General features: G+C 58.1%; 4 protein-coding genes across 4 annotated transcripts; 1 reads left to right on the top strand and 3 right to left on the bottom strand.

Moving 5' to 3' along the window:
• Positions 1 to 1,086: 1,086 nt before the first annotated feature.
• On the top strand, positions 1,087 to 7,658 carry ColSpa_09526 (putative glutamate--cysteine ligase regulatory subunit; the record flags this gene model as incomplete). The annotated part of the gene is made up of 5 exons (XM_049275738.1): positions 1,087 to 1,211; positions 1,273 to 1,326; positions 1,384 to 1,424; positions 1,478 to 7,457; positions 7,520 to 7,658. 5 exons carry the CDS (start codon positions 1,087 to 1,089, stop codon positions 7,656 to 7,658), a joined length of 6,339 nt encoding a protein of 2,112 aa, XP_049131695.1.
• On the bottom strand, positions 1,723 to 7,706 carry ColSpa_09525 (uncharacterized protein; the record flags this gene model as incomplete). The annotated part of the gene is made up of 2 exons (XM_049275737.1): positions 1,723 to 7,470; positions 7,509 to 7,706. 2 exons carry the CDS (start codon positions 7,704 to 7,706, stop codon positions 1,723 to 1,725), a joined length of 5,946 nt encoding a protein of 1,981 aa, XP_049131694.1.
• Positions 7,707 to 9,623: 1,917 nt separating this feature from the next.
• Positions 9,624 to 10,354, bottom strand: ColSpa_09524 (uncharacterized protein; the record flags this gene model as incomplete). The annotated part of the gene is made up of 2 exons (XM_049275736.1): positions 9,624 to 9,779; positions 9,836 to 10,354. The coding sequence occupies 2 exons, from the start codon at positions 10,352 to 10,354 to the stop codon at positions 9,624 to 9,626; spliced, it is 675 nt and encodes a 224-aa protein (XP_049131693.1).
• A 290-nt stretch (positions 10,355 to 10,644) lies between these two features.
• On the bottom strand, positions 10,645 to 14,023 carry ColSpa_09523 (protein MGA2; the record flags this gene model as incomplete). Its single annotated transcript, XM_049275735.1, has 3 exons — positions 10,645 to 10,778; positions 10,819 to 13,297; positions 13,358 to 14,023. The coding sequence occupies 3 exons, from the start codon at positions 14,021 to 14,023 to the stop codon at positions 10,645 to 10,647; spliced, it is 3,279 nt and encodes a 1,092-aa protein (XP_049131692.1).
• Between the last annotated feature and the right edge of the window lie 15 nt (positions 14,024 to 14,038).

The raw sequence follows: 14,038 nt of genomic DNA, 5'->3' as shown, positions 1-14,038 counted from the left end.
AAAAAAAAGGCTTGGAGGGGTTGTCGGCCGGTGGCGGCCTAGCACGGGCGGGATTGGGGTGCGCAACCATGTGCTTGTCCCACCATCTATCAGACACTGGTAGGCGGGCTTTTGGCGTCACCATTCCTAGCCGCATGCTTTGCCAACAGCTTGTCACTCATTGGCCGCGGCCATGGGGGAAGCAGCCCTGAGCACGGTCGGCACCGGCGCCGCATTCTGCACTTTCTGCAGGCTGCAATCTGCAATCATCCCACTTTTCCCAGCTGCAGTCGGCGATAGGAGGGTAGCCTGGCCTAGCTTTGCTTTGCTCTGCTCTGCTATGCTATGCCACTTCTCACTGTCTGGGCTGCTTTTGGGGGCTGCTGGTTGTGGCTTGCTTGTCTCGCTCTGTGCTAGCCCGGCCACCCATCCCAGCCTCGAATGCTTGTTGCATGTGCTGCTTGCCGCTTGCTACCTTTCCGTGTTGTTGCTCGGAATGCCTGTCCGGATTTCTTGGCCTGATGTCCTTGCCCACAGGAGCCGACGGCAACACCGCAGCACCCGCAAGCTCGCCCATTTGCCTGGCGCTCCCTTACTCCAATTCGACGTCGCAATCCGGTTCGAGAGTAGAGTTTATGCTGCTCTAGGAAATCTCACTCCGGTCCACCGTGCGTCCCTGGTCCAGCTTGGAGCTTAATTCAAGGATATTGCTCCCCGCACTCCAAAAAAAGACTGCTCCGACAACCTCCGCTACTCTTCTCACTCTTTCGCTTTCTCTCCAACTTCTCTCGACCACTCGCCTCACTCTCTCTCTCTCTCTCTCTCTGTGGCCTATTTCGCAGATACAATATCGCTCGTGTGTTCTGTGCGACCCTTCTGCTGACCATTGGGCGTCGATAACCCCCTCATCTACACCTAACGCTGAACTCACTGACGGACACATTCCCGTTGCCATTCAAATCGCTAACAAAACCCCTCTTTGGGCTTCACAGATCCGTACCAGAGCAACTGCTCCTATCGATCGACTACCGCCGACTGGAATAGTCACTCCCTCGTCGACTTATACCAGCCCCCTCAACAATATTCAGGCTCGAATCCTCGCCTAGCATGGGCCTGCACGAGGATTTCGACGACCGACAAACCCATATTGAATCTGAGAAAGAGCAATACACTCCCTATGAGTACCAGACGGACAACAACTCCTCTTGGGCGGGTGCTCTGCCGGTGAAGCAGTACGTGTATCCGATTCGCTGGGTAGCAAAAGTGGTGCTTGATGCTAACTAATGTTCGCAGAGGATTGTATGATCCGAGCCTGGAGAAAGATGCATGCGGTGTCGGCTTTGCTTGGTATGCCTAAGGAATCCCGAACCTCTCGTTGTGAAGACAGCTGCTGACATCTCGTAGCCACATCAAGGGCAAGCCTAGCCACAAGATTGTCAGCGATGGTAAGCTCAGCAACCTCTCAGTCATTAGCTGACCCAGCTAACCAGCGTCACAGCGCGCAACCTCCTTTGCAACATGACCCACAGAGGTGCTGTGGGATCTGATGCACGAGATGGTGATGGCGCTGGCGTCATGACTTCGATCCCTCACAGATTCTTTGTCAAGAACTTTGAAAAGGAGGAAGGCATTAAGTTGCCCCCTCTGGGACAATATGCCACGGGAAACCTGTTCTTTAAGCCAGACGAGGAGACTCTGCAAGAGTCCAAGAGGCAGTTGGAAGACATTGCCGAATCGTTAGGCCTACGTGTCTTGGGATGGCGAAGGCCTCCTGTTGACTCGACTTTGCTTGGCCCTGCTGCCAAGTCCCGTGAACCCATCATTATGCAGCCCTTTGTCGTGTTGACCTCGGCCTATGGCCAAGGCAACGCCCCCGAGAACGTCGACCCTGAACAATTTGATGACAGACTCTTCGAAAGACAGCTGTATGTCCTCAGAAAGCGCGCCACCCACACCATCGGTCTCCAGAACTGGTTTTACCTCTGCTCCCTCTCCAACAAGAACATTGTCTACAAGGGACAGCTGGCCCCCGTCCAGGTCTACCAGTACTACTACGATCTGGTCAACGCTGACTACGAGGCCCACTTCGCCCTTGTCCACTCCCGTTTCTCGACCAACACCTTCCCCTCCTGGGATCGTGCTCAGCCTCTGAGATGGGCCGCCCACAACGGTGAAATCAACACTCTCCGTGGAAACAAGAACTGGATGAGAGCCCGAGAGGGTGTCATGCAGTCTGACATCTTTAAGGAGGAGCTCGAGGGTCTGTACCCCATTGTTGAGGATGGTGGTTCTGACTCTGCTGCTTTCGACAACGTCCTGGAGCTGCTCACCATCAACGGTGTTCTGTCTCTGCCCGAGGCTGTCATGCTCATGGTCCCCGAGGCCTGGCAGGGCAACACCCACATGGACCCCAAGAAGGCTGCTTTCTACGAGTGGGCTGCTTGCCAGATGGAGCCTTGGGACGGTCCCGCTCTCTTCACTTTCGCCGACGGACGCTACTGCGGTGCCAACCTCGACCGTAACGGTCTGCGCCCTTGCCGTTTCTACGTCATGGACGACGACCGCATCATCTGCGCTTCCGAGGTCGGCACCATCCCCGTCGAGCCCGAGAAGGTCATCCAGAAGGGCCGTCTCCAGCCCGGTCGCATGCTGCTCGTCGACACCCTTGCCGGCCGCATCATTGACGACAAGGAGTTGAAGGAGGCCGTCTCCAGCCGCCAGGACTTCCGCGCATGGCTCGACCAGGAGCTCATCACCCTGCCCAAGGTCCTCGAGACTGTCAGCAAGACTGTTGACGTTGCCGCCAAGCTCGATGCCTCTCGTCTTCAGGAGGACCCCCTTTTGCTGTCCTTTGGCTACACCCACGAGCAAGTGAGCTTGCTCCTGGCTCCCATGGCCTCCGACGAGAAGGAGGCTCTTGGGTCCATGGGTAACGATGCCCCCTTGGCTTGCTTGTCTCAGGCGCCCCGTCTTCTGTACGAGTACTTCCGTCAGCTCTTCGCCCAGGTCACCAACCCTCCCATCGACCCCATTCGTGAGTCGATCGTTATGTCTCTGGAGTGCTACGTCGGTCCTCAGGGCAACCTGCTCGAGATGGACAGCTCTCAGTGTGGCCGTCTGCTGCTGCCCAGCCCCATCCTCTCGATCCCCGAGTTCAACGCCATCAAGAACATGTCCTCTATCCACCCTGAGTGGACTGTCAAGGTCATTGACTTGACCTTCCCCAAGAGCGAGGGCACCGAGGGCTACCTGCGCCACCTTGACTACATCTGCAACGAGACCACCGCCGCCATCGAGAACAAGGACCGCATCATTGTCCTGTCCGACCGCAAGACCTCCAAGGACCGCGTCCCCGTTTCTGCCCTGCTCGCTTCTGGTATGGTTCACCACCACCTGGTCAGCAACAAGTGGCGTTCCCTGGCTGCCATTGTCGTCGAGACTGCCGAGGCTCGTGAGGTCCACCACATGTGTGTCCTCCTCGGCTACGGTGCCGATGCCATCAACCCCTACCTCTCTATGGAGTGCATTCTCAAGCTGAACCGCGAGAAGCTCATCAAGAAGAAGCTTTCCGACGAGGCTCTGATCCACAACTACAAGCACTCTTGCGACGGTGGTATCCTCAAGGTCATGAGCAAGATGGGTATCTCTACTCTTGCTTCTTACAAGGGTGCCCAGATTTTCGAGGCTCTTGGTCTTGATGAGACTGTCATCGAGCGCTGCTTCAAGGGCACCGCCTCCCGTATCCAGGGTGCCACCTTCGAGGCCATCGCAGAGGACAGCTTCCGCTTCCACGAGCGTGGTTTCCCCTCCCGCTACACCGTCGGTGTCACTGGCCTGCCCGAGTCTGGCGAGTACCACTGGCGCGATGGTGGTGAGGCTCACATGAACGACCCCACCTGCATTGCCAACATCCAGGATGCCGTCCGCACCAAGAACGACAAGTCCTACGAGGCGTACTCCCGCTCCCAGTACGAGCAGATCAAGGCTTGCACGCTCCGTGGTATGCTCGACTTCAAGTTCGAGGACTGCACTCCCGTCCCCATCGAGCAGGTCGAGCCCTGGACCGAGATCGTCCGCCGTTTCTGCACTGGTGCCATGTCTTACGGTTCCATCTCTATGGAGTCTCACTCCACCTTGGCCGTTGCCATGAACAGACTTGGCGGCAAGTCCAACACCGGTGAAGGTGGTGAGGACCCCGAGCGCTCTCAGCGTCTGCCCAACGGCGACACCATGAGATCCGCCATCAAGCAGGTTGCCTCCGGTCGCTTCGGTGTCACCTCTGCCTACCTCGCCGACTCCGACGAGCTTCAGATCAAGATGGCCCAGGGAGCCAAGCCCGGTGAGGGTGGTGAGCTTCCCGGCCACAAGGTCTCCAAGTCCATTGCTCGCACCCGTCACTCCACCCCCGGCGTCGGTCTCATCTCGCCCCCTCCTCACCACGATATTTACTCGATTGAGGATTTGAAGCAGCTGATTTACGACCTGAAGTGCTCCAGCCCCCGCTCTCGCGTCTCCGTCAAGCTCGTGTCCGAGGTCGGTGTCGGTATCGTCGCGTCCGGTGTTGCCAAGGCCAAGGCCGATCACATCCTGATCTCTGGTCACGATGGTGGTACCGGCGCCTCCCGCTGGACCGGTATCAAGTACGCCGGTCTCCCCTGGGAGCTCGGTCTTGCCGAGACCCACCAGACTCTGGTCCTGAACGACCTCCGTGGCCGTGTTGTTGTCCAGACTGACGGCCAGCTCCGCACTGGTCGTGACGTCGCCATGGCTTGCTTGCTCGGTGCTGAGGAATGGGGCTTCGCTACCACTCCTCTCATCGCCATGGGCTGCGTCTTCATGCGCAAGTGTCACTTGAACTCGTGCCCTGTTGGTATCGCCACCCAGGACCCCGAGCTTCGCAAGAAGTTCACCGGTACTCCCGAGCACGTTATCAACTTCTTCTACTACGTCGCCAACGAGCTCCGTGCCATCATGGCCAAGCTTGGTTTCCGCACCATCAACGAGATGGTTGGCCACGTCGAAGTCCTCAGGGTCCGCGATGATCTCCGCACCAACAAGACCGCCAACATCGACCTCTCTCTCCTCTTGACTCCTGCTCACAAGCTCCGCCCCGGCGTTGCTACTTTCAACGTCCGCAAGCAGGACCACAAGCTCTACGTCCGCCTGGACAACAAGCTTATCTCTGAGGCCGAGTTGACTCTGGACAAGGGTCTGCCTTCCAGAATCGAGTGCGACATTGTCAACACCGACCGTGCCATGGGTACTTCGCTGTCCTACCACATCTCCAAGCGCTACGGTGAAGATGGTCTGCCTCTGGACACTGTCCACGTCAACATCAAGGGTTCCGCTGGTCAGTCCTTCGGTGCTTTCCTCGCCCCCGGTGTTACCCTCGAGCTTGAGGGTGATGCCAACGACTACGTCGGCAAGGGTCTGTCCGGTGGTCGCCTGATTGTCTACCCTCCCCGTTCCGCCGTGTTCAAGGCTGAGGAGAACATCATCGTTGGTAACGTCTGCTTGTACGGTGCTACCAAGGGTACTTGCTTCTTCCGTGGTGTTGCTGCGGAGCGATTCGCCGTCCGTAACTCCGGTGCCACCGCTGTCGTTGAGGGTGTCGGCGACCACGGTTGCGAGTACATGACTGGCGGCCGTATCGTCATTCTGGGCAGCACTGGCCGCAACTTCGCTGCCGGTATGTCCGGCGGTATCGCCTACGTCCTCGACATTCACAAGGACTTCCTCTCGAAGCTCAACACCGAGATGGTGGAGGCCGAGGCTGTCGAGGAGCCCACCGAGATCGCCTATCTCCGCGGCCTCATCGAGGACCACCACCACTACACTGGTTCCGAGCTCGCCGCTCGCATCTTGGTGGACTTCAACCGGGCTCTGCCTCGCTTCGTCAAGGTCATGCCTGTCGACTACAAGCGTGTCCTCGCGGAGGAGGCCGCCAAGGCTGCTGAGGCCAAGCGTGCCGAGTACAACCTTCCCATTGTCTCTGGCGTTCACACCAAGAAGGAAGAGAAGGCCGCCAAGCTCCAGGACATTGAGGAGACCATTGGCGACAACGCTGCCGAGAAGAAGCGCGCCCTCGTCCTGGACAAGACCAAGGGTTTCATGAAGTACCAGCGCCGTGCCGAGAAGTACAGGAACCCCAAGACCCGTACCAAGGATTGGGCCGAGTTGTCCTCCCGTCTCGACGAGGACGAGCTCAAGTACCAGTCCGCTCGTTGCATGGACTGCGGTGTTCCTTTCTGCCAGTCCGAGACCGGTTGCCCCATCTCCAACATCATTCCCAAGTGGAACGAGCTGGTCTTCCAGAACCAGTGGCGTGACGCCCTTAACCGTCTGCTCATGACCAACAACTTCCCCGAGTTCACCGGTCGTGTCTGCCCTGCTCCCTGCGAGGGTGCCTGCGTTCTCGGCATCAACGAGGACCCCGTCGGTATCAAGTCCATCGAGTGCGCCATCATCGACCGCGGTTTCGAGCAGGGATGGATGATCCCCACCCCTCCCGAGGTCCGCACCGGTAAGAAGGTCGCCATCATCGGTTCCGGCCCTGCTGGTCTGGCCGCCGCCGACCAGCTCAACCGCGCTGGACATACCGTCACCGTCTACGAGCGCGCTGACCGCCCCGGTGGTCTGCTCATGTACGGTATCCCCAACATGAAGCTCGACAAGCGCATCGTCAAGCGCCGTACCGACTTCATGGCTGCTGAGGGCATCAACTTCAAGTGCGGCGTTGCCGTCGGCGAGGACATCCAGCTCATGGACCTGAAGGCCGAGAACGACGCTGTCGTCATCGCCACCGGTGCGACTGTCGCCCGTGACCTCCCCATCAAGGGTCGTGAGCTCGAGGGCATCCACTACGCCATGGAGTTCTTGCACAAGAACACCAAGTCCCTCCTCGACTCCGAGCTTGAGGACGGCTCCTACATCTCGGCCAAGGGCAAGGACGTCATCGTCATCGGCGGTGGTGACACTGGTAACGACTGTATCGGTACCTCCGTCCGCCACGGAGCCAAGTCGGTCATCAACTTTGAGCTCTTGCCCCAGCCCCCGCCGGAGCGTGCCCGCGACAACCCTTGGCCCCAGTGGCCCCGCATCTACCGTGTGGACTACGGCCACACCGAGGTCAAGCAGCACATGGGCAAGGACCCCCGCGAGTACTGCATCATGTCCGAGGAGTTCGTCGACGACGGCACCGGCAAGGTCAAGGGCATCAACACCATCCGCGTCGAGTGGACCCGCTCCGCCACCGGCGGTTGGGACATGAAGAAGATCGACGGCTCGCAGCAGTTCTTCCCTGCCGACCTCGTCCTCCTCTCCATGGGTTTCCTCGGCCCCGAGACCCGCATCTTCGGCGACGACATCGAGAAGGACGCCCGCAAGAACGTCAAGACCGCGCCCGGCAAGTACAGCACCAACATCCCTGGTATCTTTGCTGCCGGTGACTGCCGCCGTGGCCAGTCCCTCATTGTTTGGTAAGTTCAATCCCTTTCAACCCAGCCGACTTGATTTGATCATGAGCTAACACTCTCATCAGGGGTATCAACGAAGGTAGACAGGCCGCCCGCGAGATCGACCTGTTCCTCGAGCAGTGCACCAGCCTGCCCGTCACCGGTGGTATCATCAAGCGCACCGCCCAGGAGATCTTCAGCCAGATCCAGCCCGCCAAGGCCTGATTTTCGGTATGAGCATGCATGCGAGCACGACGCAAAGAAGAAGGACATTCCCACGACCGCGAGGTCTAGATGGTGGGAGAGTTACGTAGGGGCCACAAAAAAACAGAGGCCCGGCAAAAGCAAGGTGTGGGAGAAGATCATTTGGAATTCGGGAAATACCCACGCTTTTACACAAAACGGTGTCTCTTGTGATACCCTCAAAAACCTGCATTTGAGCGAAATCTTGTTGTTTCAGGGACTGCTGTCTGTTGTTTGTTATTAAAGTACGAGTGGCATTTTTCTCCTTTCTATGCTTATACCACGTAGTTTCTGTACATATGAGAGACAATGACAATGTGTGCATATCAAGTTTGGTCCGACAGCAGCTCTTGCTACCTCTTGGCGTCGAGTTGTTGCGTCTGTGACATGTGTTGGTAGATAATGGCTTGCCGTTGTACTGAAGTCGAGCCCTCTCTCCCGCCAGGGTTTGCTTCCCGGTGCCCCAGGAAGGTCAGACGACTACTGACAAAATCACCATGTGCCGCGGCTCTAGGTCCCATACCCCAGCTCCAAGTCCCTGTATAGTCGTGCGTCCACATCCACACGGCGAAATGAAGCCTCGTGCTTGCAACCCATCTCTGCCTGGCCTAGACGGTGGCCTTGACGAAGCGAGGCAGTTGAAGTCCACCAAGATGCGAGCAGCGAGCTCGGGAGTCAGTGCCAACGTGTCTTGTCTCCTCGTCCTCGTTCTTCGCCTTGGTCGATCAGGGCTGATCGTAATCGATAGTAGTTGATTGATTGGTGCTTGAGCTGGTGAAAGAGTTCGTCCTGGTGCCCAGAGGCTGGTCAATTTGGTTGTGCAACCAATTTGTTAGGGGGTGCGTTGTATGAGTGGAGATTCTTGTATTGCTAAGTACTATAGAGCTGCTCTACTCATGGTGACCTGTCTTATCCTACGAGCCCAAAGCCCCGTCGTCCAGCAGAAGCGGCGCGGTAGTATTCAGGGGTGAATACTCAGGGGGCGGAAGATGACGGACGGCGGTGATGCAGGCAGACAGGTGTAGAGCTTGTGGTCCTGCCTACAGACGTTGAAAGCAGCAACGCCGCGGCGGAGCTTGTGAGCAGGAGTCAGGAGGAGAGAGAGAGAGAGAGAGAGAGATGGAAGAAGTCGATGACGCGCTCGGGGAGGACCGGTGGACTTCCAACGGGGCACATGCAGATCGAGGAAGCGCTGCACGGGATCGTTGTCTGAGGCCTAAGCAAGTCATCACCGGCAACGGGAAGCAGGGCAACTACCGTGCCCCTTGAAGTAGTCGCTCACCAGCCAATGGCCAGACCGTTGGCATTGCCGCGACGAAAGATAGTGAGAGCCGCAGACCCAGACCCCTGCCTAACAGCGAGGAGCACGTCACTTTACATCAAGGACGGACAAGACCATGAATGTACCGGTTTCGACATTATTCCACGGTCTAGACCGTAACGTCCCGCCTCTATGTAAGATGGTTGTGGAAGAAAAAGCACCCCTCGCTATAGAGATATATATACTCGGTACAACCTCCCTCGTCGATCCTCAGGACCTACTTTGCCCGCCTTTCTCGGCCGAGCTACATGTAATCGAGACTCCTTCGCGGAACTCCAACGAATGAAAAAACGCAAAACAAATAAAAAGACTGATCAAGAAAAAGATGAAGTGAAAGATGCCCAGTGAGTTGGTTTCCTGGTTCCGTGAAGGTTTTCTTTCCATACCAACGCTGCGCAATGTCGAAGTCCCTAACCCTTGACCCAAGACGGCACGGCATTCCTTGGCCGTGCCCGTCACCTCCTTTAAACCCGGCGTGTTTGCTGCAAACAGGGGCGTGACCTCTGCTCCACATGTTCCCCGTAGACACAAACTCCATTTCTCCCCTGTAGATCCGAAAAAAAACGAGCAAGATGTGGCGTGTGCCCAAATGCGTAAGTAGTTTGTCTGAAGCAAGTCGAACCGATCTAGAGGACCTCAACCACGCGGTCCTGGACGTTCCTTACAATGTCGGGGACCTGGTCGACTCTCGCAACAGATTGAAGCATGGCCCATGCCATGGCAAAGTAGTGAGGGAAACGGCTGTACAGCATAGCAGCCACTATACACGTGAGAAGGGGAATCTACAAGGCGTTAGTTGGTCTGTGAAAACGAACAAGGTTGGCAAGAAAAAACTCACCCAAATAAACCACAGATTCTTGTCGCTTCGCATTCCCTTGAACTTGGCCTCGTGGGCCCTGAGAAAGTTCTGTTGTTGCTCCTTCGTGATGGCGCTCTTGCGTCCAATCCGAAGCACGCTCGGGACTGGGGCCGTGCTTGAGGATGCCTCCGCGGTCTCAGTGGTCTGGGTATCGTAGAGCGTGGCGCATTTAATGTCGGCCGCGGCTTCGGCAGCCGCTCCAACGGCAGCCGCCTGCTTCTTGTCAAGCTCTTCCTGAGGGAAGATCTCGTCGTACGCCGGCGGCGGAGCCGAGTTATTGTTGTTGTTCCTGAACGACGAAAGATCCCACCACTTGCCGTCCATCTGTCGTGGAGTCTCGTCATCTGCCGAGCCCGGCCGCGAGCCAGACATACCGGGCATGAGTGAGGTCATCCTTCCCATAAGAGGGTTTTGCTGGAGGTAGGCATGGTAGTCGGGGAGCATCGGCATTCTGGGCAGGGCGGGCATCTGAGGCAGGTTAGGGAAGTGCATCGTCATTGCTTGCTGGAACTGCTGTAACTGGGCGGAGAATTGGTCCCGGACGGCAGAAGCAATGGCAGTCGTGGGCGAGGCAAGCCCCGGTTGCACTTCCTCCTGGCCTCGTGAAAGTAGCTGTCTGTCTGGGCGCGGCGTGAACGTATGATTGCTCGATCGGCGACGCATGTCAAGCCAAGAGTCTTCCTCTTCTTGTTCGTCGTCCTCGTAGTCGCCAGACGAGTACTCGGGACTCTCCTCGCCGTCGTCTGCTGATTCTTCACTAGACATGCCCAGGGGGTCCCAGAGCGACCTCAACGACGCTGCACTGCTCGCTCTGCTGTGCAGAGAGCCGCCGCTTCGGGAACGGATGTGACGCTCGCAGCGGCGGATGTGCCCAATGACCTTGCGTGACCGAGCAACGTCGGCCGGGCGAAGTCCCGAAAGGCTTCGGATCGTGGGATCGGCACCCGCCTGCATCAGCCTACGCACGATGGACTCGTGGTCGTTCATTGCCGCCAAGTGCATAGGGGTGAAGCCGCCCTTGTCACGCAGATCCGGGTTAGCACCACGCGCCAGCAGGCCAGCGACGAATCGATGATAGCCCAAGGCGCAGCCCATGTGCAGCATCGTCTGGCCTGTAGACCGTCTCAAGTCAAGCCGAGACATTCTGGGGTTGTCGTCGAGGTCGATCAGCTCCAGGCACTTCAACAGCTGCGATTCCGTGCTCATGGTGAATGTGCTGCCACCAAAGCCAGAATTGCCCGATGGGCCGGATCCCCAGCTGGAATCTCCCTGACCAATAATGCGTTGAGCAAGTTCCTTGACATCAACCATCTGACCAGACATCTTGTGACCCAGAATCGAAAGGGCCGTGCGGATGAGTTTCTCCTCATCGTCATCCACATACTTGAACATCTGGTTCTGTTTGGAAAGCGCGGGGAACGGTGGTCCGGCTTGCGTCTGACTCTGCTTGAAGGTGACCAAGACAGCGCCAGATACCGGCGATGGCGGCAAGAGGCAAACCAGAGAAGACTCGCCCCAGAAGGTGGTTGTGGTAGCCTTTTGATCGCCGAACAGCACTTCCAGGCCCTGGTAGAAGCTGGCCCCGAGAATCGTAACCTCGATGCCACCGGATTTCGGACCTTCGTTGGGGATGATCTTGTGGATTGTTGGCTGCGGTCGAGCCGGGGCAACCGCGTTAGTCGGCATGTATGACATGGCGTTGAACTGATTTTGCGACACGGCATTCACACCGTTGCGCAGTCCGCTAGGGCTCGCGGCGCGGCTCTGGTGTGCCGACGCTGGCGCCGAGAACATTGGCATCGCGACGTTGTCCATGCTGGCGGAGCGGTTGGCGTTGGTGAACATGGTTTGGTCGTTGCTGTTGGGGGTAGGGGGCCCGGTAGCGTATGCTTGAGGCATGGGTGGCGCGGCACCATTCTGAACAAACACAGTCTCGGGAGGGGTCTGGAAGTTGGTGAGATTGGGCGTAAACGGCGACGTCGAAGCAGAGGCAGGCGCGGGCACCGGGTTTCCGGGCATTTGGGTAGGCGGCGGCGTCGTGTCCAGACGGGTCATTGCCATTCCTATCGGTACCCGCGATCCGGTGCTGGCCTTGCGCTTCTTCGTCTGCGGCCCGCCGTGTGCGTTAGGGGATTGTGGCCGCGATAGTGACCGAGGCGTTGTGGTCGAGGGTGCGGGGGCCGGCGGTTTGGCCGTTGGGTTCGGGGCTGGGAACTGGGGAGCGGAGTTGCGGTGCATGTTCTGGAGGTCGGAGCTCGAATGAGAAAGTCGGAATGGAGCACCACCCGAGCTGAGCGGGCTGGTTTCCATCGGAGCGTTCATCATGGGTACGAGGTTGGTGCTGTCGGAGGCTTGCGTGGTAGGGGGGTTGAGTTGCTGGGGGATCGGATGCGTCTTGTGGTCGTCGGTGATCATGATGGATTGAGACATCTCCTGCGCAACGACCCGGTCCTGCCAGTCCTTGATGGTGAAGATGACTTGAAAACCCAGCTTCTCGGCGTGATGCCGGCAGTAGCAGGCGATTCGCATCGGGGCATCAACCTGCATGGCACCAGGGGGAGCTACCGGCTCCGGCCGGCCAGTCACTGTCGAGTCCGACACGACGCCATTGGGAGTCTGCCATTCCTTGACCTCTTGTGTGTTGAAAACAATCACGCGTCTCGTCTCGTCCCTGTTCCACATCTCCTCCTCCTCAACCTTCTTGATCTTCTTCCTCGCGGCCCGCTTGCGTTCGCGAGTAATACAGCCGGCACAGATGCGCACCTCGCCTCCGTTTTGCGGCTTGTTTTCTTCGTCGTCATCATCGCTGACGGACCGGGCGTTCATGACAGGACTGTGAGTGGCGGCTGCGGCGCGCTGGAAGGCCTTGCGCTTGTTGTCCTCGTTTTGCATTGCGCTAGTGCAGACTAGCATGGTGTACAGTTCCAACATGTCGGGAGTCCGTTCGGCTGGTGGCTTCGCTAGCAGCTTGGGCTTCGAAATAGTGTGTACCGGGAGATGCAGACGCTTGATGCCCGGAGGCAGCGGGAAAAGGGTCATTTTGATGGGAATCTGCGTTTCGACTCGCGACTTGGACGGTGTGGGATGGATCGTCAACCGGCAGCCGCGACTGAGAAAATCGAAATTCGGCTGGGTGAACATGGGCATCTGCTGGGGAATCGAGACCGGAAGGCCGTCGTGTGCGTGGTATTGCGGCTGCATGGACATGTTGGCGACCATCTGTTGCGCCGCGGGATCCAGCTTGCCCGACCAGAAGCCATTCGGGTTCATAGCACCCATTACGGCGGCGTTTGAGAAGTCGGGCGCGCCGGGTGACGGCGAGCTGTTGAAAAAGGCAGACGGAGATGCCTCGTGGCTCGTTATCATGTTCTGGGACATTGGGGAGCATTCCCTCGAATTGGTCATCTTGAGACCATTCATGGGCTGCGATATGGAGTACTGCTGGGCCGAGTTAGTCGTTTTTTTCCCCCGTCCGTGCCGCGAAAGGAGGGAGGGACTCACTGAATTCCGCTTGCCATGGCTTGCGGTTCTGGGATTGCTCGGGGCGACCGGTTTTTGCGGTGCGTTGGCGTGGATGGTAGGCATCTCGGGCGACTCCATGCTCATGGCACCGGCGGCGTTGGGACTGCTCGACGCACTCTCGAAGTCGAAAGACTCTTCCATGAACTTGTCATCGTTGAAATCGAGGCCGTCGGGCAGCGTCGCGTCGCCGTTTCCGCCGAAGAGGAAAGCATTCTCTTCTGGGCGGCCGGCGAAGAGGGTAGGGTTCCAGTCGGACTTGATATCGGCTCCATCTGTCATCATTACGTCGCCCGCCGTCAAGGCCGTTTTTCCAGAGGCGGAGCTGCCGGTCCTTTTGGAGGAGGCAGAGTCGGAGGACGAATCGCGGAAGGAGTCGATGAGAGAGTCGGGTGAGCCGGCGGCGACGGTGCCGGTAGCCAACAGGGTGGCCTGGGGCTCGAGCGACTTTGCTTCGTGGAGCGACTGGGGGAACTCGGATAGGGTGAGGGTATCGTGGGCGGATAGATCGAAGTTTGTCGGCAAGGGACTCGAGTCACCAAACTGGTTGTCTTCGTAATCCAAGAACTCGTTGAACTCGCCGGCGGGGGACATTCCCGGAGCGGCTGGCATAGGGCTGGCACCGATCGCGGCACCAGCAGTCGTCATACCTTGGCCAGCGAC

The sequence above is a fragment of the Colletotrichum spaethianum genome (assembly GCF_022836535.1).
Source record: "Colletotrichum spaethianum MAFF 239500 DNA, contig29, whole genome shotgun sequence".
Lineage (NCBI taxonomy): Eukaryota > Fungi > Ascomycota > Sordariomycetes > Glomerellales > Glomerellaceae > Colletotrichum > Colletotrichum spaethianum.
The sequence above is the reverse complement of the archived record's forward strand: the minus strand, read 5'-3'. Positions and strand labels throughout refer to the sequence as shown.